We start from the raw sequence: 27,685 nt of genomic DNA on the forward strand, positions 1-27,685 counted from the left end.
AAACCAATGAGCTTGTTTTGGATGCTTGATTTCAAGTGCCAAAAAATGAGTCAAAGGATGGATTTGATGTCCCGAAAATCAATTCATTTAGGAATTAGGGATGAATGAGAGTGAGTGATGAATGAGTGATGAACGACTGAGCAATGAACACAGGATGCAAAAGGGAAGAATTAAGGATTGGAAACATAAACTTGAAAAAAAACCTCTAAAGTAAAAGATAACCGTGAGTGAAATTGAAGAGGGAAATGAAAAAATGGATTTAGAGAGATATTATGATAGGTTTTTCAAAATCAGTCATAATACATTTCGTCCTGTCTCGTGTATTATGACAGGTGTCCAGCTAACCGTCACAAAAAGTGTATATTATGACATCATCATATACCTATCATAATATGTTTTCAGTTGATTTACAAGTTTGTCATCGCGTTGGTTTTTATGATTGGTGTCCATAACTCCGTCATAATAAATCTTATGTTTATTACGAAACTATCATCGATCAACCTATTATGACTGGTGGTTTTCACTCGTCATAACATGTCGTTCCAGAAACCTATTTTTCCACTAGTGCTTATTTAAGTTCATATGCACCTTGTCAATCAAATGTGAACTAAAAAATTCAAACTGAGTGGTTTACATCTAAATTCTTAAATGAATTCTTAAATGAAGTAAAATGTTAAGGGAAACCAAATCATTGATTGAAAGAGTAATGGTACCATGACACACTTTTACATTCATTTGATACAAAACATAAGGGTAAAATGATCATAAAAGTGTAATTTTTTTGTATTTTTTCAAGAAAGAAGAAAGTAAAAAGTAACAAATGATAATGTCAAATGAAACAAAAATATGATTTATGTTGCTGTGATCAAATACTAAGAATGAATTTCGTGTCTTTTGGTTTATGATTGCATTTTAAATTTTAAATCTTATTATCGTTTTGTTTTGCTATGAAAATCAATAAGAGTCAAGGACAATTTCTTACGAAAGTTTAAGTTTGTCAAATATTCACATGGACAAATATATATTATTGTTTTTACTGTCAAACCAAAGAAATAACTAAAAATCTTAATTTTGGAAGAAGATGAAAATTTGAGTACCACAATTAAAAGTATTGTCTACAAAGAAATCTTTAAAACTTTTTAAAAAAGTCAAACAACATTTAGAATACAAAAAGGTATACAACTTCATCTTATTTGAAGTTTTATTTATATTATAAAAGTATGTTTATCAAAATTACGTTTTGAATTACTTTATAGATTAATCGTAGATGGAAGATATCGATATAAGTTTTCATTATAAATACAGTTCTTATTAAATCAATCTAAAACTTTGAGATAATGGAAAATTATTAAGATCTAATTTAATTTTTATAGACATTAATATTTAATACTTTTACGTGTATTTCAAATTTAACAGATAATGTGAATGATGATTGTATCATTTTCTTATTTAAATATAGTATTATATTTTCATTGATATTGGTGATAAGTTATCACTTTATTGCAAGGGTTTAAAAGGTAGTAATATACACAAACAAAGTCGTAGATTCTAATAATCTTGATGATAAATATTTGTAAAGAAAATCCGTCCCCGTATCTTATTTATTGGTATTCCTACCCTACAGCTTTCCACTAAAAGCCATTTCAGAATCGAATTTGTTCTGACCCTTTATGCGCGTTTGAGTTCACCATGATTATCACCTATCGCCTTGTAGGCCCTTTCTGTTTTCTAATTAAGAGATTTAAGGATCTTTCAATTTTCATTCTCATGCTCTTGCATTGCATTCTAATTCTTTTACTTTCCTAGCATCACTTATTATTCTTGTAATATTTTTTTTTCATTTTAAATCACCCTAAAATAAAGTAGATATTGAGCATCTTGCAATTCGGAATCCCAGAAAAAGAAAAAGGAAAAAGAAAAGGAGAAAGAATAAAGGGTGTAATATACTTTTATGGCAGTGAAAGCGTGAAACTGAAAACAAACCTAGGACGAGTTAAAACAGAGTTACAGAACGATCTGAAATCTGACGGCTACGAACCCCAACGCCTGGCAGACCTGACCAACCCAAATCACGCCACGTGGCGGAATCGTAAAATAAAGAAAGAGATTCCCATCAAAGGTGAGCCCAAAAGGAGAGAACAATAAAAGGAGATATGCGAGTGACACGTTTGTTTTGAGGCGTGCGACAAAATAAGCGTCAGAGTGCAAAATAGCGTCTGTGGCCGAAAAAGAAAATTCTGAGACGTTTCCCCGAAGTTTCCATCTCCGTACTTTTCCAATTTCTCCTTTATTTTTTTTTCCCTTTCTCTTTCTTTTCAGTCCCCACACCACGCCCCGTTTGGATGCTCTAAAAGCGATCCAAAAGTGGCGCTAACTCTCATTTTCCGTTTTCTATTTTGCCGCTTATTTATTTACTTGTTGCTCAGTCAACTGAACTGTTGAAGCTTACGTGACTGAGAAAACCTACTTACCTGCGTTGTGTGCCGCCGCCGCCGCCGTGTTTTCTTCTTTTTTATCTTTCTCTCGTTTTCTCCGCAACCTAACAGGGCTGGGATTGGAACAATGCACGGAAGGTATGGGGAGAGATCGAGCGGCGCGGCGCGAGAGAAGCGAGGTTTGGATTCGGCTTCGGCCGAAGAAGGCCAACCTGATCGGAAACGACCTGCTTTGGCTAGGTAATTCTAATTGCATTTCCTTCGGAGTCTTTTGCTTCTCTTAAATGGATTGTGTTGTTCCTTCTTCGTGGTTATGTTTTGTTGCATTTGTTGATATTGTGAGAATTGCGGACAAATGTGCTTATGATTGCGGTTGTGGATACTTGAAATATCTTGACATTGCGGCGAAAATCGCAGTTACTGACTGTTTTTCAAAATCTCGAGGTTTAGGTTGCTGTGTTTGCATGAGAATTGATTGAGAAGTAGAATTGTCACCTTTCTGATTTTATTGGCAGCTTATTTATTTTTAAAAGGAAAATTTTATGCAATGTGTCGTTTCTGCACGAGTCTGAAACTCGTGTGGAAGAATGGTTCTAAGAAGCAAAGAAGGAAAGAGACCGATTTCGATCGAGTATATGCCTCACTAATTAACGAGCATGCAACTAACAAAGCAGTCCGTGTGGAGGCTGTTATGTTTTCAAATGTTAAAGCTTACTTTGGTTTCTTAAACTTGGTTATGAGTGTGTTTGTTTGCTTTATTAGTTTATTTATGTTAATTTGCAGTGTAATTGTTGAAGCCCTGAAGGTTGACAGTCTGCAGAAACTTTGCTCATCACTGGAGCCTATTCTACGCAGAGTTGTAAGAAAATTACGTTCATTGTGGTATTGATTCTTCATATATTGATCTGATAATTTTCTGAAATTTTTATTTGATTTACTGGTCAATAGTACCTTAAGTTATCACTTGTATATTCTACTGCTCACGTAATCAGCGACATAAGCACAACCTCTCAGGCTGCTGGCCTGTTGCTAAAATTTATTCTACTTCAAGCTGAGAGGCCTTTGTTTGATCTGAGGCTTAGAAAGAATTGGGTAGGAAATTAGTGATGTTGTATTCAAAACTGTAGAAGTTGTTGTAGTTTTTTTTTTTTTTTAATTTACTCGTTAGTAGAGGAAACGGACTTTCGAGTCCTTCCAAGTCTCTCTTCTTGAGGGACCGGCTGGCTGGTTACTTATACCCCTTCGGAGCCTCATTATGTGGCAGCCTTATGCAATAGGTCACCCATTTTATTCATCTATTAGAGGCTTTCTGGAATAAGTTGGCCTGCAGCGTGTATGTCTGAGTGTTATCAACCATAATTTAATGAAATTGCTCTATAAAGGAAGTGATTTGTTTGCATGAATAATGTTTAATCAAGAATATGTGTTTTGTTTCTTATTTTTATGCTTGTTGCCGAACAGGTTAGTGAAGAAGTCGAGCGTGCTTTGGCAAAACTATGCCCCTCCAAGCTTGCTGGCAGGTAATTTTTTTGTTCCCTCTTGCTAAAGATAAATTTTATGTCAGATGAATGTACATGAGACATGGTTCCCCTGATCTTTTGCTGCTTATACTTTCATGGCAATTAGTATGAATATATCCTGCAATAACTTGCTTTGCTAGAGGTTGGAATGATAAAATTAGACAGATAGTCCATGTTAGTGTAGATTCTGTTACGTTTTAAAGTAAAAAATCCAGTGATCCAAATCTGTAGTGATTAGTGTGTTAAATTTTAGGTTCAGCTTATATTATTTATCACCGTGAGTTTATAATATATATAATTTGTCTCTTTTACTCAATGTAAAATTCAGGTCTTCCCCAAAGCGAATAGAAGGTCCTGATGGCACAAATTTACAATTGCAGTTCAAGACCAGGCTGTCCCTTCCCCTCTTCACAGGTGGAAAGGTGGAGGGAGAGCAAGGTTCAGCTGTTCATATTGTTTTGATTGATGCAAACACTGGCAATATTGTCACATCCGGGCCGGAGTCATGTGTCAGGCTAGATGTTATTGTACTGGAGGGAGATTTCAATAACGAGGATGATGATAATTGGACTGAAGAAGAATTTGATAGTCATATTGTGAAAGAGCGGGAAGGAAAAAGGCCTCTTCTAACAGGTGATTTGCAAATCACACTGAAGGAAGGTGTAGGAACACTGGGTGAGCTTACATTTACGGACAACTCTAGCTGGATAAGGAGTAGGAAGTTCAGGTTGGGCCTGAAAGTTGCCTTGGGTTGCTGTGAGGGAATGCGTATCCGTGAAGCCAAATCAGAACCTTTCACCGTTAAGGATCATCGCGGAGAATGTAAGTTCATAACTTATGTTTGTTTTATAATTCCTGGAAAATGGTTGTAACAAATCATTAATTGAATTATAGTATACAAGAAGCACTACCCTCCTGCCTTGAATGACGAGGTCTGGAGACTGGAGAAAATTGGCAAGGATGGGTCATTTCACAAAAGGCTAAATAAAGCTGGAGTATATACTGTTGAAGACTTCTTAAGACTTGTGGTCAGAGACCCTCAGAGATTGCGGAATGTAAGAATCCAGATTTTTGTCCATTTATCATTTTAATGCCAATTGTTCAAATTTTCAATTTCTTTGGTTTTGCATTTGAATTGATCATATAAAATTATTTAACTGTCAAAGGATTTTATAGGTTAACTATCCTTCTTAATGTAGATCCTTGGAAGCGGCATGTCAAATAAGATGTGGGATATTCTTGTTGAACATGCCAAGACTTGCGTTCTCAGTGGAAAACATTATGTGTACTATCCTGAAGATGCAAGAAATGTGGGTGTTGTTTTCAACAATATTTATGAATTAAGTGGCTTAATTGCCAACGATCAATTTTACTCAGCTGATTCTCTCTCTGAGAATCAAAAGGTAAGTACTACATAATATTTTCTTTTTATGTTGAATTCAGACCAAACTGCTGAGTTTTTAACCTGATTTCTGATGCCACATAAGGAAAGTTGTTTTTTCTTGCAATCTGGATATTGGCACGAGCAATACTTCATGCTGAAAGCATTTAACCAAATTATTATGCATATAATCTTTTGCTTGGCTGCAATATTTTTGCTTAGTTTTGTTTTATTTTTGGAGTCTTTATTGTGTTCTGGAAAATTTTTCTAGTCTTTAACTTTGTACTTAGACACTCATAGTATCTATAATTATTGTTGTTCCTGGAACTATGGGAATAAATCGCTGATAAAGAAAATGAAAATAAATCGGCTTAGCACTAGGCTTACAAGTGTTACAAAGATAAGGTGGGGCATTTGTGCTTCCAAAAAGAAAAAATTGGAGATTATAAAGATGTTAAGAGTTCTTCCAAACGATGGGCATGGAAAATGACAGGTTTTCTGATAATGCCAACAATATCTGTCGTAGGTTTATGTAGACACGTTGGTGAAGAAAGCATATGATAATTGGATGCACGTTATCGAGTATGATGGGAAGTCTCTGGTAAATGACATTGAGGATAAGACTTTGGACACCGCTCATCCTCAGGCACCAATGACTTCCCATGAATATTCAAACTCCCTTCAACAGATGTCCATCCCAGCTTTGCCACTTCCAGGACATGCTGGCCAGCCTTCAATGGATTCAGGAGTAACAGTTGGAGGTACGTATTTCCTAGCAAAAATAATATTATTAGCAACAAAAGCAAAAGGTTTTTTGCAGTTATTTTTGGTTTAAATTATTTTCTGAATCCCGCTACTTTTTTTTTTTCTTTATATCTTTCCATGCAGTTTTTTTTTTCTGTATTATTTTCTCGATTTTTTTCTTCCCTTTGTTCATAGACCCAGTACTAATGATATTTTTCTCTTCAAAACCCAACTTATATCGTCAAGATGGAAAGAGTGTATCTTCTGCGAGATTAAATCGGGTTTTAAGAGAAAATTCATTAAATCTAATCCCATTAATTTTATTACTTTATCATTCGATCATTTTAGTTCTAAATTCAAAACCAAGCTAATTCGGTGAAAAACGATTTGGACTGGATTAGTTATTGCATTTGATATTTTTTTATTCTAATAAAGGAAATAACTAAACTTTAAACTACAAATATAAAAATAATAAAAAATAATTAGCAGTATGAACTATTTCATCTTTAAGTTATAACCTAATAACCTAATAACCTAATTGATATATAATAGCAAATTCTAGCGTCAGATTTCTTCTCAAAACCAAATGACATTAAATAAAGTTTTTCAGCACATATATAAAGTCTCATGACAAGAATGAGGCAAACGATGTCAGACTGTCTAACACCTTTCCCCTCCATAGATGTTTGCCAAACCAGACAATTCTAATAGAATAGACAATTACCACTATGAGCTACAAGCTTTGATACTATGTCAGTTTTCGTCATAAAATCAATTAGCACTATGTAAAATGGTATCGAAGTCATTCCAAACTTATGTTAATAATATTTATTATTTGTTGATCGTATCATATGTAAGCTACACTCGTTCCAAATCAATCTTTGTAGATTGTCTTGCTCATAATTGGCCTAAAAAATTGGTGAGCCCGTGGGATTATTTTGGTTGCTGACTGACCACACATGAATGTCTGCAGGTTATCATGATGTTACAACTTCTAGATTCTCCTTGCAACCACAGAATCCTAGTCTTAACTCTTCCATTCAGTTTGATGATAACGCATTTTCTCTACAAAACCAGTTGATGAGTGTTCCACACCATGCCCAACTTCCAAGAAATGAGAATGGACTAACTGTTGGTCCTGAACAATCATCTACACATGGCTTTGAGCCTGTCAGCATTTCAAATCCTACTTATAGAGGAGTTGAAGAATACTTCCCTGAGGAAGAAATTCGTATTAGAAGTCACGAGATGCTAGAAAATGAAGATATGCAGCATCTACTCCGTATGTTTAACATGGGGGGCCAACCAAATCCTACCTTTAATGGCCATAATGATGGGTACCCTAGCTCATCTACATACATTTCTGCAAACCCCATGGGCTACAATTTTGATGATGAACCAAATCGTTCCTCAGGCAAAGCTGTTGTAGGCTGGCTCAAGCTGAAGGCAGCATTAAGATGGGGGATTTTTATTCGGAAACAAGCTGCTGAGAGACGGGCACAACTTGTTGAATTGGACGACCCATAGAGATCTTTAATGAACTGACCGATAGTTTTTTCTAGTTATAGCATTCATGGCTTCTTTGCTGACATTCCGAATTGTTCTCATGCTAAAATTTCACAGCATGAGAAAGGATATGAAATCTGGATTGAACTATATGGTGCAGACTTAACTCAAAGATTCCAATGTGCCTTGATATATATAATAACTGTTGCGCATAGACCTCTGCCTGTAGAAGAATATCACTATGCAACATCTCTTCTTTAACTGCTTTCCTTGTGATGTTTACTTGAGCATTCTTACGCCCAATTTGTAGAGGCTTGAGAGTCTGCTTGTTTTTAAACTGAAGAGTCTGCTGCAATCCGCTTAAACCCGGCAAAGCTCCAAGTGAAATTTCAAGAAGCTACAATCTTTACTACATTTACCGGGCTGTATTCAATTATGTAAGTAAAGCTAGCTAGATATGTTCATCCTAACTGAAAGTTAATGCTCTGTGGCATTATAATTATAATTAATTCCATCTGCAATGTGCTTCGAATACCTCTGTTTGCTGCCTGTGTACTTTATGGTTGTTTCGGCATCTGTATAACTTCGCATATTGACGTGACGTAGTCCGTGATACTCTATCAAAATATGAATTGAAAAGGATGCTAGATTTGACTGCTTGTAATACATGTGAAGAAGTATCATTATAAACAGAGATAATACATTGAGTTTATTAGTGTAATATGTGTGGGTTCTTTGAGAGAGACACAGGCAGATTGAACATTAGGCATAACAAATTCACACGAAAGATTAAGATATTATTTTCAATCTAAACCATAAAGATAATAAATTTTTGAATTTTTTTTACTTAAATATTGTTTATTTTACTTATTTTTAATTTGAAACTTTTAGCCTATCTTAAATTCCAAAGATAGTATTTAAACATGATTAATTAATTAAAAAAATCATCTTAGGAAAACAAATTGTGATTACAAAATATGCCCCTTTGTAATTTGTAATTTGATGACTACCAAAATGTCTCGTGAATTAGTATGTCTCTAGAAAAATTATGAGCAATTTGATAAAAGATCGCATTCGGTTTTCTTAAGAAATGACAATGAGTTTATTTATTAGATATCTGGGGATTGACATATAAACAGATCTAAATCTCTCAGCAATAGAAAAGTACTTGTCTCAATTATTTGGCAACAAAAGTTGCAAGCACAGGGATTTAATAATAAAATTTCCAATTTGATTTTGATATTTGTTCTGATGATATGATTTACTGGGGAGGGTTTACATGATGAATAGACATGCTTTCTAAAACTATTTTTGTTATTTTAAGTTTTTTAATAGGCTTGATGGTGGTACTTAGTTATTGCAAGAATCAATATCTTGCCTCATGATTTTGGTAGAGGATAAACAGATATTCCATGTAACTAAAAAGCTGAAGTTTCCAATCAGACTTGTAACAAACCTTGATCTCAACAATTCTCCTCGATCTCACTTCCCACATTGATCTACTGCAATATCTATAAAAGGCAATGCTTAGCTTCCTCTGCTCAGCATACTCTAGTTCTAGATAAAGATGAAGGTCAACGTAAGAATCATTGCCCCCTCCTTTTTTTCAGCTTTTAAAGCTTCGAACTGCATCAAAACCTTTTCTGATTCAACTGAGAAATCGATTTGCAAGAGTATTTGATTCCATCTTCAGTGATGAAGTTCATATCAGAAGGAAGAAAATTTCATAAAAGAGGCGCGTGTCGTGTAGTTAAACACTCCAACGCTGAATCCCTTCCTTACAGTAATCTTCCCAAATTCTTCCTCCCAAAATTCCCGATTTTCTTTTCTGAACCAGACAACACCTTCCAATAGTAAATAGTTTGTCTTTTTTTTTTCAAATAATGAAAGAGATCAGAAACACAAACGAAATTCTAATATCTGGGGAAGGATTCCATACATCATAATTTAATCTGAAGTACATAAACTAGCGAGAGCAGAGCTGCATGTTAGTAATTATTTTTTAAATTTTAAGAGCTAATTTGAGTCATTATTAAATGTTATAATTAAAAAAATATAAAAACCAAATGCTAAAATATATACTTTAAATTATTTTTCAAAATATATTAAAAAAATTAAATGAAACAATTGCAGAAAAGTCATGTCAAGGAGAATACATCGCCAAAGATGATTTTAAAAGAATTGTGTACGTCAAATAATCTTTATTGCATATTTTTATTATTTCATATCATATTATATATATATATATATTATATAATATAATTCTTATTTTATGCAGTTTTTTATTATATAAAAAATAAAAAATTAAATTTATTAACGATTGAAGTTAAGCTATGAAAAAATATTTCAATTATATAAAATCAAACATGATAAGTATTTACAGAATAAATAATTACGTATAAAATGTGAACAGTTATCCTTATACTGTAGGTGGAGCGAGATTCTCTACTAATCTTTTTTTCCTTTTTCTACTTCAATGTTTTAATTTCTTCTTTTTACATTGTGTTAACTTGTAACATCCTCATAGTGCAAAACAATAAATCAGAACACTATATTTTGTCATCCAACTGTAAACAGATAAACAAAGTATATAATTATTTCATTACCGTCATCCCAAAAGGCATTGGTTAAAAGGCATTGTTGTAACCAAGATAAATTCATATACAATCCCAATAACAACTATAAGAAGATAAAACTATAGGATTTAAAAAAAAAAACGAATAACGAAGTACTAATATAAAATGTAAACAGTTGCAGCTTCATCACCATTTTATGATAGACCAATACTTAATTCCTAGTCTCCTCGCACTAAAACATGAACACACAAAAGGGTACACAAAAGAGCAAGCTACACATATTATTAATTAGAGTTTCAAAACGTGCTAAACACATCAAATTAAACAATATCACTTAACAAATCACACACAAATCAAATTAAACAATATCACTTAACAAATCACACACAAAAACAACTCTACACTCAATTATCTAAATCTACGCAAAATTCTTGATAATTTTTACACTTGTGATTACTAGTACTTTACAAATCTATTGTCAATAAATTTTATTCTACCATTCACAAAGTTAATCCATTTACTATCATAATAATTAATTTATTTTATTAATTATTTTCCAGATTTTGTAACTACTTTTTAATTATAACTATTTTTTGTAAAATGTAATTTTATAAATTTAATAATATTTTTTACTTTAATAATAGTTAAAAGAATTAATTTGTATTTATTATTATAAAGTAAACGTGGACATGGTTTTCACTAATCTTATTAATGAACATAACAGGATGACGTGTAAACATTTTCTCACATCATCTCTAGAGGTAAATGTAAAGATTAAATGTCTTGACAATAAATATTAAGAGACAAATACTTACAGAATTACAAACTTAAAAAGAAAATATCATGTTTTGATAGATAAAAAAAATCAACTCAAAATATCGCATGAAAATATTTGATACATTTATCAATGTAATGGCAAGGAAAATAACGCAAAAGCGTAGTTAAATCTATTTAACAATTGAAAGCATTACTTCACGAAAGCCAGTCAATTATTGCATTTAAATATGTCATATTTAAGTTTAATTTTTGTTCCATCGCCTAACATTTAATTCATCTACGAATATGACAGATAAAAATTAATTTCTTCCATTACTCTATCAAATTTCTCCATCCACTTCATCCTTCTAGATTTCATTTCTCGGAATACAATAAATTTCAAAAAAATTTATACTCTATCCGGAATAAAAGTGGATGAATGTTTATAAATGTCTTCTAGAAAAATGTTTCCGGAATTAATTTAGTGTATTCCAAAAAATAATAATCTGAAATGATAAAATATTGGAAGAAATTTGGTAAGACGCATGAAGAAACTGCCCAGATGAAAATGGAGCAATACTTACCACTCACGAACCGGTACTGTCGATTATTTACTCTGTTGTTCCCTCTTATTCTACTTTTTGGGCTGAACTGTTTACTTTTATCACAAAAAATAAATAATTAATTTCGTGTTTTTAAAATGAACGCTAATAACACATGGACATTCTACAACAATATTCGGACCATTAAGAAAATGGAAAATGATTACAACCTGGCCGAAACAAAAGCACAAAATGGTTACGAAGGAAAAATGAATTGGCGAATTATTCTGCATCCGAGACCTCATCTTCATCTTCTTCCAAAATGTAGACCAGAGCACGCTTTCTTGCAGCAAATACACAAGCCACGCCTCTAGATGCTGTCCAGGATACAAGGGTTCAGTGAAGTTTATACCCAGATTAACACAATAACCAATTGGAGGGTAGAAATCAAACATATCTTTAAGGGAGGAAAACATTAGCAACGATAATCATTATATAAATCACAAGTTTCGCTTTCAAAAGGCATTTATGTTGAAGAAGCGTTTGGGTGATCCTTAAATATAACATGTAGATCCAACCTATATTCATTACCAATTTTATCGTCTTAACTTTTGTACCTCTGAATGTTGTCAAATGTTAACGAAAGACTGATTACAAATAAACATTCTCCAGGAACATGATTAATTTTTGTATCAGAACTGAAACACATTTAGTTAATTTCCTAAATTTGATTATTGTAATGTACCCCTGATATTTGCACCAAAAGATCAACACGCACTACATGGTGATTCATAAATCAAATACGCTGCATGAAATTAAATTTAGGGTAGATACTCTGCGGTTAAGTAGAATCGGTTTATTTACAAAATTTAATGCATTTTAACCATCGGCAGAGAGATAGAGATAGATAGAGACAGTACTCACCACTAACTGCCAAGGGAGCAACTACAGAATGTGGGATGGTGCGAGCTTTCTCATCCTCAATATGCAAGTAAGCAACAGAATCCTAGACACATAATAACAAAAATATGACTATAATGAAATATAAAAATTATAAATTCCTTCCTTAAGGAGACATCTATACAGAATATAAATACAGATAATGGTAATTTTTAAGTTTATGATAAGATTTGAGATTTTACGAGAGTCTGAAATTGTGATACAATTGGATTGATTTCACAGTAATGATTTCCTTTTATTATATAATTAGGGTAATTGGGTTTAATATCTTGTAGCTCTTATAATTTACTTTTTTCAAAATTATGGGAAAACTCTTGACAACGTTTCTGTTTATAAGATAGGCCTAGGAGCCTGCTCTAAGCAGGTTTTCAGTCAAATACTTGTTCCACGACTGTGTTTATCTCATACAGCCCATTACAAGTGGATTTGATAAAATTCAACGAAAATTAGTCATCCAAATAGTGCAACCGCTGTTTGTTATCAGTCCTTGGTGTTCCCGTCATCGAGTTTATCTTCCTCAGATTGCTCTCCATCAGTGTTATATAGTCCCAATCTGACCCAGTTTAACTGTTGGTCATCTCATTGGCTGTGGCATTCTACTGTTTGGTTGCCGCCTTACTTTGTACGTTGTTCCTCTCTTGGTTTGGATGCTGCATTTGGTTGTTTTTACCTATGATATCTCGTTTGCTTTTGGGCATATTGTGACTGTTTTTCTTGTTTTCACCATATGATATCTTCTTGATCTCACGTCTACAATGGCTAGTAACAACACATAATCCAGCAGTTCTGAATTCTAAAATAAGGGTTTGGTGTCTTTTTTTTCTTATGGAAATCCTACAGTAGTATCAGTAAAACTTGATGGAAAAACTATTTGAATCGGGCAGGCGCTGTCATGACAAGGTTCCATAATCAAGAGTTTATGATCGTCTTATAAGAAAGAATTCTCAGAATATTGATCAAGATTAGGGGTGGGCATAGTTTATCTAACTGAACTTGAACTGCAGTTAACTGTATTGTTTTATACTTAAAAAAACTAAACTGTTTTTACTAAAAACTAATTAAACTATTTTACAGTTCAGATTAAAAAAACTGAAACTTAATAATTTTAGTATGGTTAACTAGTTAACACATGTGTCTCTTCATCTTTCGTCTCTTCATCTTTCTTCATCGGAATCTCTCTTTATCACCACTGCACCTCACACAGATTTTGCCAAGGTTCGTTGCTCTCTTCCTTCCTACCGTCGCCCATCCCGCCGTCGTCCATCCCGCCGTCGCCCATCCCGCCGTCGACCATCCCGCTGTCGCCCATCTCCCTCTATTAGCCCTCTAGGGTTTGCTTTTCTTGAGGTAGGTTTTGTGGAAGGCCTTAGCCTTGGCTTCGAATTCCCGAAGAGAGTAGTGATGACCGCTGTACCATACGCGGCGGCGCACTGGCTGCACACGTCGGGGGCAGAAGCCGATCTGCTGTTGGCGCGTGGTAAAGGTGGGCTGGGAGCGGTGAGGTTGGCAGTTGCTGTTTTCTTAGGAGAAGGGGGAAGCGGGGGAATGATCTTGCATATTCCGTACTGAGAGGCTTCTTTCTCAATTTTAAAGATATAGACGATCGGGTTTTGAAACTCCGCCTCGGTTGGGCGGTACTCCGGAGCCACCGGCAGCGACTTCAGCCACGGCAGTACTTCCTCCGAAGCTGTCATTCTCGGGATTCAGCTGAGCTCACTGTCTCATTCACTCACTGCTCTGTTCTTTTCTCCAAAAACTTGGTTTGATCAGATTCCTTTTTTGAACATTTTTTGTATTCCTTATAGAAAATCGAGAAGATTGAAAGAAAACAGTAAGTAATTTGATTTGATGAATTATTAGATTGAAGAGTTTTGTGAGTTTTTCTGCACCGCTAGTTTGAAGCATAAATTGACCATTGCATTTGTCTATTTCCATTACTGAACGTGAAAGAGAAATATACCAAGAAGAGTGTTTTTGATGCAAACTGAACTGTACTGCAGTATAAACTAAAAAAATAGTTTAGTTCAGTTATCCTGAACTATTTTTTAGTTCAGTGCAGTTTTGTTGAAATAGTTTATAATTATCTATAGATTGTAACAGTGCAGTACACTGTAGGACAGTTTGCCCACCCCTAATCAAGATAGGTGAGAAGATTGGGAATAAGGAAACTGCCACTAGTATCTCACAGCAGTCCATTGATCCAAAATTGTCGAATGTTTATTCAAATGATATACAAATATCCAATGCCTTAGCCTGTTAGGAACCAAGAATTGAAAAGAGAGACGAAAAGTTTTTGTGGAATAGAGTGAAAAGAACAAGAAATAGGAGAGCACTCTCCCCTTCAAACGCTTCCCCTTCACAAAAAACTAACAGTCTACAAAATTCAGCCCCTTCCTCCTCTCCTTTCGTGTTTATATCTAACTAACACCTCAACTAACTAACTCATAAATATTCTAACTATCTTAAATAATTTCTCTTCTCCGTGTAACATGTTCATAATTATTTATACAAACAGAAAATGAAAACAAAATATTTTTTTTTAATCAACCAGACCCTTAATTTCTTTTATTCTTTCGTTTTCATTTTTGCCTTTTTGATGAGTAAAAGAGCTATAAAGAAAAGACATTCAGAACAAGGGAATTTTTTGTACCTTAGGAGGAAATTTCTTTGGACATCACACGCTTGATCATTGATTTCTAAAATATCTCTATTGCCTCCTAGGCTTGGTTAATTGTAATTTCTATACAACTAAGGAGTTATATGCAGTATACGTAAATGAAATATTTACATCCCCTTTCACTTTGAATTTAGAGATGTTTTACTTTGTCTGATCCTCTTATTTTCATAAATTCTATTTAGTATTAATGACCCAAAACCAAGGGTAAGCTTTCTAGGGATATATTCAGTCAGGATGATTAAAAAGATAATGTGAAAAGCCTTGGCACCAAAGATACAGGGGACCTTAACTAACAAAGATAACAATAAGTGTTAATAGAAAAAAGAGTATTGGTTACATAAATCACGAATGTATACCATAGACAATGAAAACAAGGGACATGAGACAACTAGGACAGCTTACCTTAAGTTCTGGTAATCTCCAGACATCTATATGAGCAGATCTTGATATAGAGATATACGGTAGATCACTTGCTTGCAGAATCACCATACAACCATCACCAGCACTTTCTGATGTGTTAGTAACTTTGTTTAGTAACAAGACAATTTGACTATCCTGTTTTAAACATCAAAAAATGAAAGGATAAATGTTGAGATTTGTGAACAATAAAATTGAGACCATAAAAGCTGTATGATGAAATACTTCTAACTTTCTCGTTACCTTATACAAAGACAGATCCACACATTGATAATCAACAGGAACATGTAACAGCACCGCTTCCAACGTACTGCACCCCTTCTTTAGGCAGTGTGAATCATGCATGAATCCTCTAACTATGCATAGGCAATTTATAATATCCGAGAAACACTCATCAGGTACTTGGAAAGATACATAATCAATAAACTGGTTTTGACCAGTTTGAGGTGTCACAGAAGCTCCAGAAGAATCCTACATCAAAAAGCACGAAGTGAATAAAATAATACAACACTATAATAGAATTAGAAACCAACCGACATCAAATTCAAATGACCACAGACATAAGGAAGAAAAAGGCCTCTAGTTCTTACTGACTAGATTAATAGGAATCATCGAGAAGTACCTCATAATATGATACTGAAGTGGGAATTCTCATGAATGAAGATGATTTTGGCAAAGTTGGTACAGGAAACAATGGTAGTATATCCTCGCAGAGTATCTTTCTTGATATTGTGGTAAAAGGCATTTGAAAAGCCTCTTTAAAGCTGAAAGACAATGACGTCACAATGTAAATCTGACAGAAATACAGTGATATGGCTAGAACAATCTGAAAAAGATATGTTTGCAATTTAAAAATACAGTGATATTATCTTATCTGCTGAGTCCATGCGATAAGTGGAAGCTTTTAGGTAAATCAATTTTTGAAAAGAGATCCCTTTTTGTTGAAACTATTTTAAGATGGTATGCATTCAAGCTCAGGTCTAAACCAGTAGAGCGATAAATTGTATGAGTCATAATGCTTCATGATGCTTCATTGTTCATCTACGCTAACCTCCCAAAGTTGTATAACTATGAATAATTCATTATTTCTTTACACTATGGAATAAGAAAAAATTTACACGGGAAAAAACAGATAGTTTTGTTCATGACATTTCTCAATATTTTTGCAATTTCATTCATAACAATTTAAGCACTATAATCACCAATTTGGTTCATGAGTGTAATGGAAGGTCAAGATAAACAGAAAAAAGGTATTGTCTAATTAGACGGAATAAAAGGGCAAAAAGAAAAACCTTAGTTCCATCAACTGAAATTCTTTAGCCAATGTTCTCCTTAGATACTCAATGTCTGAAAATCCCCCAAATTGAACCAATTCTCTAACTCTTTGCATTGTTTCCCTGAAGAAAAAGAAAAAATCAAATTAAAATGAGATTAATCTCAGGAACACAGACTAATATATAAGGCTTAAACATCTTTTTAGTCTATGTAAAGTTAACAACTTATTTTGGTCTATAAATTTTTTTCTATTTTTTCTCCCCATAAAATTTGAAATAACTCTTTCTAGTCTATATAAACTGTGTAAATTTTGATAGTAGTCAATGTAAAATGTTTATCTTTGATTTTCATCCCCCAAAAATTTTCAATAACTGTTTTTTGTCCCTTATGTATTCGTTTTAAGATTAAGAGGTTTTTAGGTGACACAAGTCGACATTATATTACAATAATGATGTGTCACTTGGAATGGTCATTAACCTTTTGTCCAACACATAAGTAGTTGATTAGTATCATAAAATACTAGGAATCAAAAGCCTAATTTTCAATTATAGAGGAGCCAAAAATAAAGAAAAAATTTACACGAACCAAAATTAAAACTCAATTATTTTACAGGGACTAAGAAATATTTAAGCATATATAAAATGTACATTGTTTTGAATGATTATGTAACACTGTCTACATGGCATCTCAGTACAGGCATGCATGATACGTATTACTTGGGACTAGAAGACAGAACTGAGACTCAAGTACAGGTCAATTTGGACATCAAGGAGTACCATACTGCAATCAAGAAGGTGAAACAATGGAGATGGCCTTATTTGGTTGATCATAAAGGAAGAAACTTATTTTGAAATACAGAATATCAGTGAATTATACAATCCATTGGGTTAATCTATTCAGAGAAATAAAGCAGGGAATTAACCAAGTTGAAACACGAGGGATCAATAGCGGAGTTTACAAAAGTACTGGAACTTCTTTCATCACGAGATAAGTATTTACCTTTACAACAATATTTGGAGTGTTTTTAAGGTGAGTTGCGACCTGATACATCAGGTCCAAACTTTTCAGCCCAAAAACAAGAATTTGGGCTGTTGCTGCACAGAGTAAAGAGGTAGAAATGCACTTGTGTCCCAAAAAAAGTAGGCAAGAAAAAATGGGATCTTTTAGCAGTGTTTCAAAACCATCAAAGGGTTCTGTTGTCCACATGATCGTGCAGGATCAATTATTACAACAAAGAGGAACGATAGTGTAATTTCAGACCAGTTTCAAACTCAAATATGAATCAATATAGCCAAAACAAAGGAACTTCATCTGTGATGTTCTCAGGGAGAAGAACAGAGGGTGAACACTGAAATTCAGCAGAGAGCAATAAAGGCCTGCACCATTTAACATATCAATAATTGATAGAAAGGAAAAACAAGAAGTGTTTATGCTTTAAGCTTGGAGAAAACTTTCACCCCTAACATCAATGGGCAAAAGAACAATTAATTTAGGGAAATGTGGGTGAATTTTTTTGTTTAATTTAAAAAAACTATAATAAACAGATTTCTATTTATTTTTATGTGTTTGTCTAATCTGATTATTTTAGATGTATTTCTCAGCTTTTTTAGAGAAGCAAAACCCATGGGATTCTTAAATAAGTGATTTTTTTTTTTAAATGATTATTTCAGATCAGAAATACTTATTTTAAGTTTAAAAAAAAAGTGATCCAATGAATCACTAAACAAAAATGAAGAAATTGTTATTGCAGTGGATAAAGATGGTGGAGTGGAAAAACCAAATTCCAACTGTCAGCCTTGGAAAAAAAACTGATTCTTCAGCTGACAGCAACAATATGAACTGATAGTCAGGGACAGATAGGCTAGTTATACGTAGAAAATAACTTCTTCAGAAATCAGTTGTTTTAGAAACAAAGACTATGGTTATTTACGTGTAGAAAAAACTGCCGGTTTAATTCTCACACAAATTGATAATAAACGGAAAAATATAAGAGAAATTGGAGTAGAAAACAACTTACAAATCAATTTCAACTTCATATTCTATTTCAGATATTTCCAGCAATTGTTTAACTGGATCTTGCTCGTATAGAAACTTCAAGAATATAATAACAAGTTCACTGCCAAAACCAAAAATAAATTCAGACAAAAATCAGCTTTTAGAATAATTCATAACATTAAGGAATGTTTAAATGAACCTGTTATACGGTAGAAGCTGGTCACTTGGTTCTGACATGAGTAATTTTATACACTTTAATAGCCAGTTGAAGAAGTTTGAGTACTGGTTGAAAAAACATAAAGAGGAAAAAAAATAATATCAAAATAATAGATACAATAGGCTTTTATAAAAACGCATTCGTTGATATATTTCAAACATTATTTTCTGTGCAGACATGCGAAATCCAAATAAGTGTTCCATCATTCCCAAAACATCCAATCACAAGCTTATCATCGGATCCTATCCTCCACAATATTACATGCTCATAAAGCACAGTATAAGAAATGGTATCATAATCAAAGTAAAAATGTGATAACATACATAGATTTTCACCACTTCAAACACATGCACTCATTTCCGTAAAAAATGTTGCTTCTGACAAGGAAGCAACATTTTTTCCCTGAGTTTCCACCAAATTTATCCTAATAATTAAATATTAGAAGTCAATCAATACATTTTTTATAATAGAACCACAAGCAGCAATGTTTTAAAGCTAGATCAATTATGAAACCGATAAAGACAATTCAATGGTTGAACCACAGTTCATTACGAAATAATTCAAATATATTTTTATTCTTATATAATATATTAAGTGATGAACTAAAATATAGAATTGTCACAGATTAAGTTATGCAAAATTTTAAGGATCATATTACAAGTCCTACAACATAAAAAATTCATAGTAAATACTTAATAGAAATACATACGTAAAACTCAATCTTTGATTATTTAGAAAAAGGTTTTGAATAAAAATAATAATAAACCATCACCTTTTCAAAATCCAGATTTCTGAACTGGAATTTTAGCCACCAGTTTTTGACTGATCTAATGATCTAACTAGCTTCAGGTCATATTAGCTGATCCATTTTTACAAACTATGATATATGGAATTTAACTATTGTAGCTCTCATGGAAATATATAGCTGATAACAATTTAAAGAGCATGATAACAACAGAGCTAAAATTGAAAAATAAAGCTATATTCTACAAGATTCATTTTAAACAAAAAAGGCACACCTGCTGCACAACAGATGAAAGAACCCTCATAAATCGTTCAACTTGTACAAGTAGCGTACCAGCCTTTTCTGTTGCATTGTTAATAAGTGATTCATCCAAGCCAATGCTGTGATAGCGTGCTCGCCATCTTGAAAGCCCTCTTAGTTCTCCTATTCTGAATCCAATAACTTCTACAGCAGGCTGAAAAATACATTTAAACTTCCATGAGAGCTTAAGTGAAGTGTGTACAAATACTGAATAAACTCAAAAGTAAATGAACTTCTAATCCCATGTCAAGAATGGAACAGTAAAAGTTCAGGAGATTGCATGAATACGCAGGAATTTTTATATCACCTAACAATTTATTCAATACCCTACCATTTCACCTTTTGTGTTTTAATCTCATGGTAATTCCCTGTCAATGTTATTAAAGTAAGTGAAGCTACCCATTTTCTTCTAGAAAGGTCAGCCAATTATATGAAGGACCCTGTGTGACAACAAAACTAGAACTTTATAACTATAATTGCTACCCCAATTCTTCCGGACAACATCGAACTTAAGCCCCTTCAAGCTGGCCACAGGGGACAGCCTCTGAAGACCTAAATCATTGTGATAGGAGCAGACTTGCCTACAATGCCTACTTTGTTAATACATGGTAGGAATGAAATAATGACGTAGCTCAAACCCATTAATGAGGTTTGGAGAAAAGTTATAGAAGAAAGAAAAAAAAAAATTTCATTGTCTTTGAAAAAAGACTACAACAGGGTGTAACAGGAAGTTGTTTTCCATGACAAATTTTAAAATATTTGCTTTCAAACAATATGTTTCTCCTTATTGGTAAACATTGATGTATATTGTACCTGGAGGTGGTCCAAGACAATACGTTGAAGTTCTTTGCCTGCACCAGAGAGAACCTTTGAAATACGCTTGACACCCTGTAAAGAAAATATGTTGCTGAATGAAAACTACATCCACAAAGAGGAATGCAACTATATAAGACTGTAAGTATACCACTTCTCCCAGAGTGTTAACGAGAAATTGATGAACTGGTGGGCTAGTCCTTGCACCACCCAAAAGGCTCAGAAGCTCCTCTTGGGGTGAGGAATCAAGTCCTAGTAATCCAAGACAGGAACAAGTAAATTAAAGTGAGTGTAATGACTAAAACAAATTCCATAAGTCTTATTCAGTTACCATGATTTATAATCAGAGTAGACAAAGAGCTAAATTTCTCCTGGAATGTGTTCATGGCATCAGACCACTGCCTACACATAACTGATAATGATGTGCGAACAACCTCAGTCAAATCCTCAATGTTAGAAGCTTGTTGAGCTACTTGATGAAGCTCATTTTTCCTGTAAAAAAGATAGAAGGGATCAAATTGCAGAAATAAGATGCCAAATTTCATTTGCAATTGTCATTAAGGGAAAAGGTTTTAAATGTTACAAAGAAAAAAGAATGTAATAGCAAAGCATCCATTTCTCAAAGAATTTTTACCTATTCCAAAATATAGTAGTGTTCAGGGCTAAGCAATGCAGACCATGCTCATTGTACCCAGCCATGTTAGTTTCTCCCAAGTCAGCACCAACTTTAACAAGATCCCCTGAGCACATGACTATCAAACGACAGAGATCTTTTGATAATGCAACCTAGTGACATGTAACAACACAGCTTCCATGAGTAAGTTCCCAGGGGGAACATAACAAAACCAGTCATGTCCTTTATCTATCAGCTTATGCTTTTGGGAGAGTTATTTTCTGCATTATATTAGAACCTCTATGTTGGGTAAACTAGAATTTGATCCTAGCTACCTTCATTCTTCTGATAAAAAGCTCCGTTTTGACACAAGGTAGGGAGGCTTATGCATTATCTACACTTAAAGCACAAAAGGCTCTCACATTTAAGGCGGAATTAGTAATGAAATATAGAACCATTCACGTTGCTTCACCTAAAGCTCAAGCCTTTTTCAGGATTTGGTTCATGACCGGCATTAATTAACTTATGCAAGTTGAAGGCTCAATAATTTTTTACTTAAATAAGTTTTTAGTCCCATAAACTGAGTTTCGATTTTGCTCTCCAAAAAAAAATTCTTTGTTTTTGCTCCCTTTGAAATTGAAAATCACCATTCCCAATTACACATACTAGTGTTGAAATATAATGGCTACATGTATCACCTCAAAAAACTCTTAAAATCAGTGATTTAAAATTTTAAAGGGATGAAAATAAAATGAAATAAAATATTCTACAGGGACGAACACAAAATTCACAGAAATTATAAAGACTGATTTCAAATTCTACAGAAATGAAAAAAAAACTATTAAAAACTTGTTAATTTTACAGAGACCAAAAATATATATAAACCATATTTTTTTCTTCACTGATTCATTCATGAGTGATGCATCAATATTTTGAACATGGAATCTCCTCTTTGACCATAAGATCGAGACAGCAGAACTAGATTGACTAATTTATTTACCATTAATCTTTTGGCAGAATTTCAAACATCATTGCATTCATCCATAAAAAGTTTTTGATGTAGTTCTTCTGCTTCTTTGATTGTATTTTAATTTGCCCTTCTCATATTTCAAAATTTTAAAATGCGCATCAGGATGTTAATTAATCAACTAGTTAATTTTAAGCATCAAGATATAGTTTAGGGTTTTCCAAATTTGGTCACCAACTAAATGGAACTGGAAGGCAAATGAAGTTCAGTGATCAAAACAAAAGAGAATCTACCTTCTGTATAGAAGCATTTGAAACTCTGTTAGTTGTTTCTGCACCATCATGGCAAGTAGGAAAAGTGAGGTTGTGTATGTTCTGAAAGGCAATAACCACAAGATGTTCTAATATTAACTAAAAAAGGCAAAAAATATAAAGGTAACAGAGAAACAGACAAGTCTAACTTGATATTAATGTTTAGTATTAATTATTTTACGAGTGTTTCTCTCTGAATATTGTATTGGCTTTAACAGAAGAAACATCAACAAAAGGTAATGTATCCTATCTTCCAATGTTATTAGCAATATCTTCTTAGTTAATTAAGTAATATCTAATACTACACCAAAGCAAAGTTGCTTTTTAACACCATACAAAATTATTCAAAATCCCGCTAATAAAATATGTACCCCCACCTTTGTCAAGTCTATCTGTCAATCCCTAAAATCTCAACCATGTAATAAATTTCTCACAGTAAAAACGCATGTTAAGCTTACTAACCAATAAGGAAAATATATGAACAGAAAACAGTATATAACAGGACTTGGGTCCACATGAATCAATAACACCACAATAGTAACTAATTAAGAGATCATTTTAGTCACTTTAGTAATCGAATATTAGTTATGCTGCAGATTAAACCACAATTAAATCATAATCTTCCGATCTTGACAGACAATCATGTAGGTCCCCATACACTAGGATTTAAAACAAAAGCTAAACTGCTTGGAAGAAGAACCGGTAAATAAATGATATATTAACTTAATATATTAACTAACACAAGCCCAAAAGCCTAGGATGTCATTCCCCATCACACCTCATAATTAATTTATATAATAAAAAAAATGCTAATTTCTGAGAGACAACGACTTACAACTTTCCCTATAGGGAAGATTCCAAATATACTAAAACAAATATTTCCATCTTTATCTGCACTGCATAGGATGTTGAATCGTTGGTGAGAAGAATTTGACAGCTCCTGAAATGAATCTTCACTATCATCCATGAACCCATTATCGCCAGAAACCAACCCAGGCATCCGAGGAACTCTTGGAGCAGGAGGAAAGAAACGAGAGGTTCTATCTTCATACTTAGAAGTATAACCATGGTCATCCTAGAAGAAAATTTAAGGAGGAAAGATTAAGATAGAGGACGAAAAGAAAAATAAAGTAGAACATCCAGTCAAAACATCCAGACTCATCATATACAAGATCTTCACAGTACAGTCAAGACACATTCATTCCCAGGTCCTCTCAATTTTCCTCCCTCTCAACAGCACCAATATAAGAAGCATTGATGTGGGATGGTACTCAGGTATATTTTCTTTCCAAATATAATGTGTCCGTGTTTTAGTTTGGAACATAAGTTTTAATAATCATGCAGGAATATGAGAAACAATAAACCAAAAGAATGGAATTGATGTTTAAAGTTGACATTGTGTACCTCTTGCATCTTGTGTATTTAATTCCACCATTTATTTTACAGATTCTTCCAATTCTTAACTCTAATACTACCAACTAAATCACAAGAACTAACTATTTTCTATTTAGAGCATACGACAATTGAATCAACAAAGTAAAAAATAATATCCATAGTTTTAACACATGCCTAAGCATCATATCTCACTTCGATTTTGCTAAATAAAGGTACACATAGAAACCATATTATAGTAGATAACAAGTATCTTCAAGACATTCCTCTGAATCAAAATTGATCAACCAAACTAAATACCAAGAGTGGCCATCACATAGAAAAAAACATACTGTAATGAGCTGACTTTCCTCCTCCCAGTTGAGACATATAATGGCTGCGCAATGTGATTTTAAGCTTCTTAGCAGCTTTCCATTCTGCTTATAGGAAATATAAAAATTAGTTATGTTACAGAAAAAAGAAAAGGAAATAAACCACAGACTCTATCCACACGCAGACAGAGAAATAAAAGCACCATTAAAAATGAACAGATCCACTTAGGGCCTGTATTTTTAATGTTCAAAATCCTTTCACCATAAAGATGTTCAAATGCAAAATATATGACTAAGATTAATTTGGACACTATTTCAATTACATTCCACCGTTTACAATCAAATCTACCAAAATTTATTCTACCCAACTTTGAAACCTGCAGACACTTTATATATCAGATAAACATGATTCTAAGCTTTTATCCCATCCTGCTAAGAAACCAACAGAATTACTAATACTAACCATGGTTGGCCTTTTATTGATAACTCTTCCTCAGATAGAAGAATATCCAATCACTTACTTGTTAGACTAGAAAATTTCAAAAACCATATTACCAAAGTAATCTTGAACAAGTAGAAGCCTTGATCCTCAGTTAAGATCAGTATTAGTAGAGATATTCAACAATGTCTCAAAATGGTAAAAGCACAGAGCAAGATGATCAATGCTACATGAATTATAAGTGAGACTAAACGTTAAGTAGCTTGCTTAACCCGCACGCCTAATAATAAAAACTCAGTCCTGGAACTCTTAGAAGTTCCACACGTACATTTTTTTCTTTAGATGTGTCATATCAAATAAAACATTTATTAACACATAACATAACCAGAAGTATTACAAAAGAAAAATCAAAGCAATCAAGAACAACGGACTAAAAAGATTACTTATAAAAAACCAAAAACAAAGCACCCACCTCAACATCATGCAGTGACACCATCCCGTCGTCAAGCCCAACAGCAATTGCTTTTCCATCAGGACGCCAACACAAGGATGTGATGCATTTTCCTACAAGGCAAAGAAACATTCCATGACCACCGAAGCAAGCAATTGAAGCAGCATTTAGTACGCGACTATAACTTCGAATTCCAAAAGAAAAGCCAGAACAACGCGTGGCTTATCGTTTCAACACATTTGCAAATTGTAAGCACTTCACAAGGCATCAAAAACACCGAACACTCAAGTATAGCAATTTTCACTGTCTATTTAAAAGCAAATAAACAGAAGAAAACAAGTGAGAGAAAGAGAGACCTGGAGCTATGGTCCATAACCGTTGCCAATTGAAACGATGGAGCAGGATCTTGGAGTCGTCAGTAACCATAGCGAGCAAGTCCTTCTCCGGATTCCACTCCGCAATCGTGATCTATGATTCAGAAGTCGTTCATAAAATCTAACAAACTTTTAAAACGGCATGGAGATAGCTTAACAGTGACCCAAATGTGAAAGTTAAATTGACAAAACCTGAGATGCGAGGGGTTTATCAAATTGAAGCTGGAAGGGAAGCATGCGAGAGGATTCATCAGTTTCCATGTCCAACGGAAACACTGAGCTTCCGAGAAAGTTCAAAATGTATACTGATTCAACAAAATTAACTGAAGTAAAGTGTGAACGGCGCGAGTGAAGAAAACCCTGAGCAGTGAAGTGAGGGTGGTTAAGACCAGACGAACAAAAACCTCGCCAATGCACCACCGAAATCGAAGATCCACACCACTTCCCCTTCTTCCAAGTGCACCAACTATACCAGACGAAATTTCAGTGCACTCTGTTGCCTTCAAATTTCTTTCCAAAACCAACCTTCAAATCGCAATGCGAACTCCCACCAAGAACCCTAACCCCATTCTGGTTGCGAAAAAAATTATATCCCCTTCTTCCAAATATCGAACTCGGAAAATTCCCTTCGGGCTCTCCCATTTCAATGCAATCTTCTTTTTCTTTTCCTTATTATTCTATCAATTTTCAACTTCCCAAATTACTCTTTTTTACTTACTGTCATCTTGGAACCCACACATAGCACGTGTCATTTGAATGTAAAGAACAAAATTACTTTTCATAAAAAAACTAAAAAAAGAAATATAATTTAACATATAAAAGCTTTTTATATTCATTTTACACAATTTTTTATTTTTTATTTTTTATTTTATAAAAATATAAAATATTTATTCTTTTATAACTATTTTATTTTTATATTATGTGTTAAATAAATATAAAAATGTGTTATTCTATTGTTAGCAAAAGAATGTATGTACGAGAACTTAATGAATTTTTCATTAAAACCAAAAGGATATAGTTATATAGTTATATAGTTATGAGGATTAAATGAGCAAATTAAAAATATATAAAGTAAAATAAAAAGAAAATCCCTAATTTTACAATAATAAAAACAAAATTCAAGCCTATTTTATTTTTCATATTATATTACACTAAAGAGAAACTGTTTCAAGCGTATCATGTAGTGGGTGAGATTTTGAACCGCGTGGCCAGCCACAGACAACATCCATGTCAGACGTATCCACCAATGTCAATTACATCCAATATTATATATGTTTATGCCTAGAAATTAACACTAATAAACCGGCTTTCATTTTAAATGCAGATTGAACTCCTAATCTCTCCTCTATATAAACTAATATCCACACATTCTAAAATCACACCTCTTATAACATCAGAGTCAGATAATTGAAAAGGAGCTTGGAAGAGCAAGAATGAAGTCCACAGTCACCAGCTTTGCTCTTATACTCTTATCTCTTCTCGTTGTGTTCCTTCTTGTGGTAACTCCAGCGGGTAAATCTTCAACTGTTTTAATTGCTAATAAGTTTAAATAATTGGCACTCTAGGTGAGGGTACGTATGATCAGGGATAACACAATTTTTTGAATAAATCATTATGGAAAAATTGTTTTGAATTTAATGTGCATGCAGTTGGAGGTGTAACATGCAAGGCTGTTCATGGCGTGGAAGAAGGTGAAACTTGCACGAGCATCTTTCAAGGTTTCAATCTGCAAGAGCGTGACTTCCTTCTTATCAATCCCAATATAAACTGTAACTTTATCTTTGTTGGTCAATGGGTGTGCGTGAATGGAGTTGCACCATGAGATTTCATCCAATTCTATAAGTGAATAAACCTATGAAGAAATAAGGAGAAACTAGTATTTTATGTTATTCTATCAATACAATCCGTGTTGCATGTTTGAAATAACTTAATGAATAAGATGAGTACTTTGATCTTTATCACTAATAT

General features: G+C 33.5%; 2 protein-coding genes across 4 annotated transcripts; one reads left to right on the forward strand and one right to left on the reverse strand.

The window, feature by feature from the left end:
• Positions 1-2,256: 2,256 nt before the first annotated feature.
• LOC124835278 (calmodulin-binding protein 60 D-like) lies at positions 2,257-8,120 on the forward strand. Its single transcript, XM_047310173.2, has 8 exons — positions 2,257-2,675; positions 3,219-3,294; positions 3,897-3,955; positions 4,284-4,777; positions 4,850-5,010; positions 5,155-5,358; positions 5,863-6,097; positions 7,054-8,120. The coding sequence occupies exons 1-8, from the start codon at positions 2,563-2,565 to the stop codon at positions 7,605-7,607; spliced, it is 1,896 nt and encodes a 631-aa protein (XP_047166129.2). The 5' UTR covers positions 2,257-2,562; the 3' UTR covers positions 7,608-8,120.
• Positions 8,121-11,133: 3,013 nt separating this feature from the next.
• On the reverse strand, positions 11,134-26,389 carry APC4 (Transducin/WD40 repeat-like superfamily protein). Of its 3 annotated transcripts, none has more exons than XR_015783335.1 (20): positions 25,910-26,389; positions 25,700-25,811; positions 25,365-25,456; positions 24,475-24,558; positions 23,586-23,825; positions 22,733-22,813; positions 21,494-21,645; positions 21,191-21,351; positions 21,011-21,111; positions 20,860-20,934; positions 20,021-20,200; positions 18,984-19,066; positions 18,807-18,905; positions 16,807-16,911; positions 16,137-16,278; positions 15,758-15,985; positions 15,500-15,652; positions 12,385-12,466; positions 11,691-11,837; positions 11,134-11,569 (listed from the first exon to the last, which is right to left on the reverse strand). XR_015783335.1 is itself a non-coding variant. In XM_047310171.2 (19 exons), exons 1-19 carry the CDS (start codon positions 25,976-25,978, stop codon positions 11,743-11,745), a joined length of 2,334 nt encoding a protein of 777 aa, XP_047166127.1. In that variant the 5' UTR covers positions 25,979-26,389; the 3' UTR covers positions 11,134-11,742. The 3 variants fall into 3 exon arrangements, 1 of the variants encoding a protein (XP_047166127.1); XR_007028553.2 differs by having other exon boundaries at positions 11,134-11,576; XM_047310171.2 differs by having other exon boundaries at positions 11,134-11,837.
• Positions 26,390-27,685: the final 1,296 nt, after the last annotated feature.

Source organism: Vigna umbellata, chromosome 1 (genome assembly GCF_029865625.1).
Source record: "Vigna umbellata cultivar VRB3 chromosome 1, Vumbellata_1.0, whole genome shotgun sequence".
Classification (NCBI taxonomy): Eukaryota; Viridiplantae; Streptophyta; class Magnoliopsida; order Fabales; family Fabaceae; genus Vigna; species Vigna umbellata.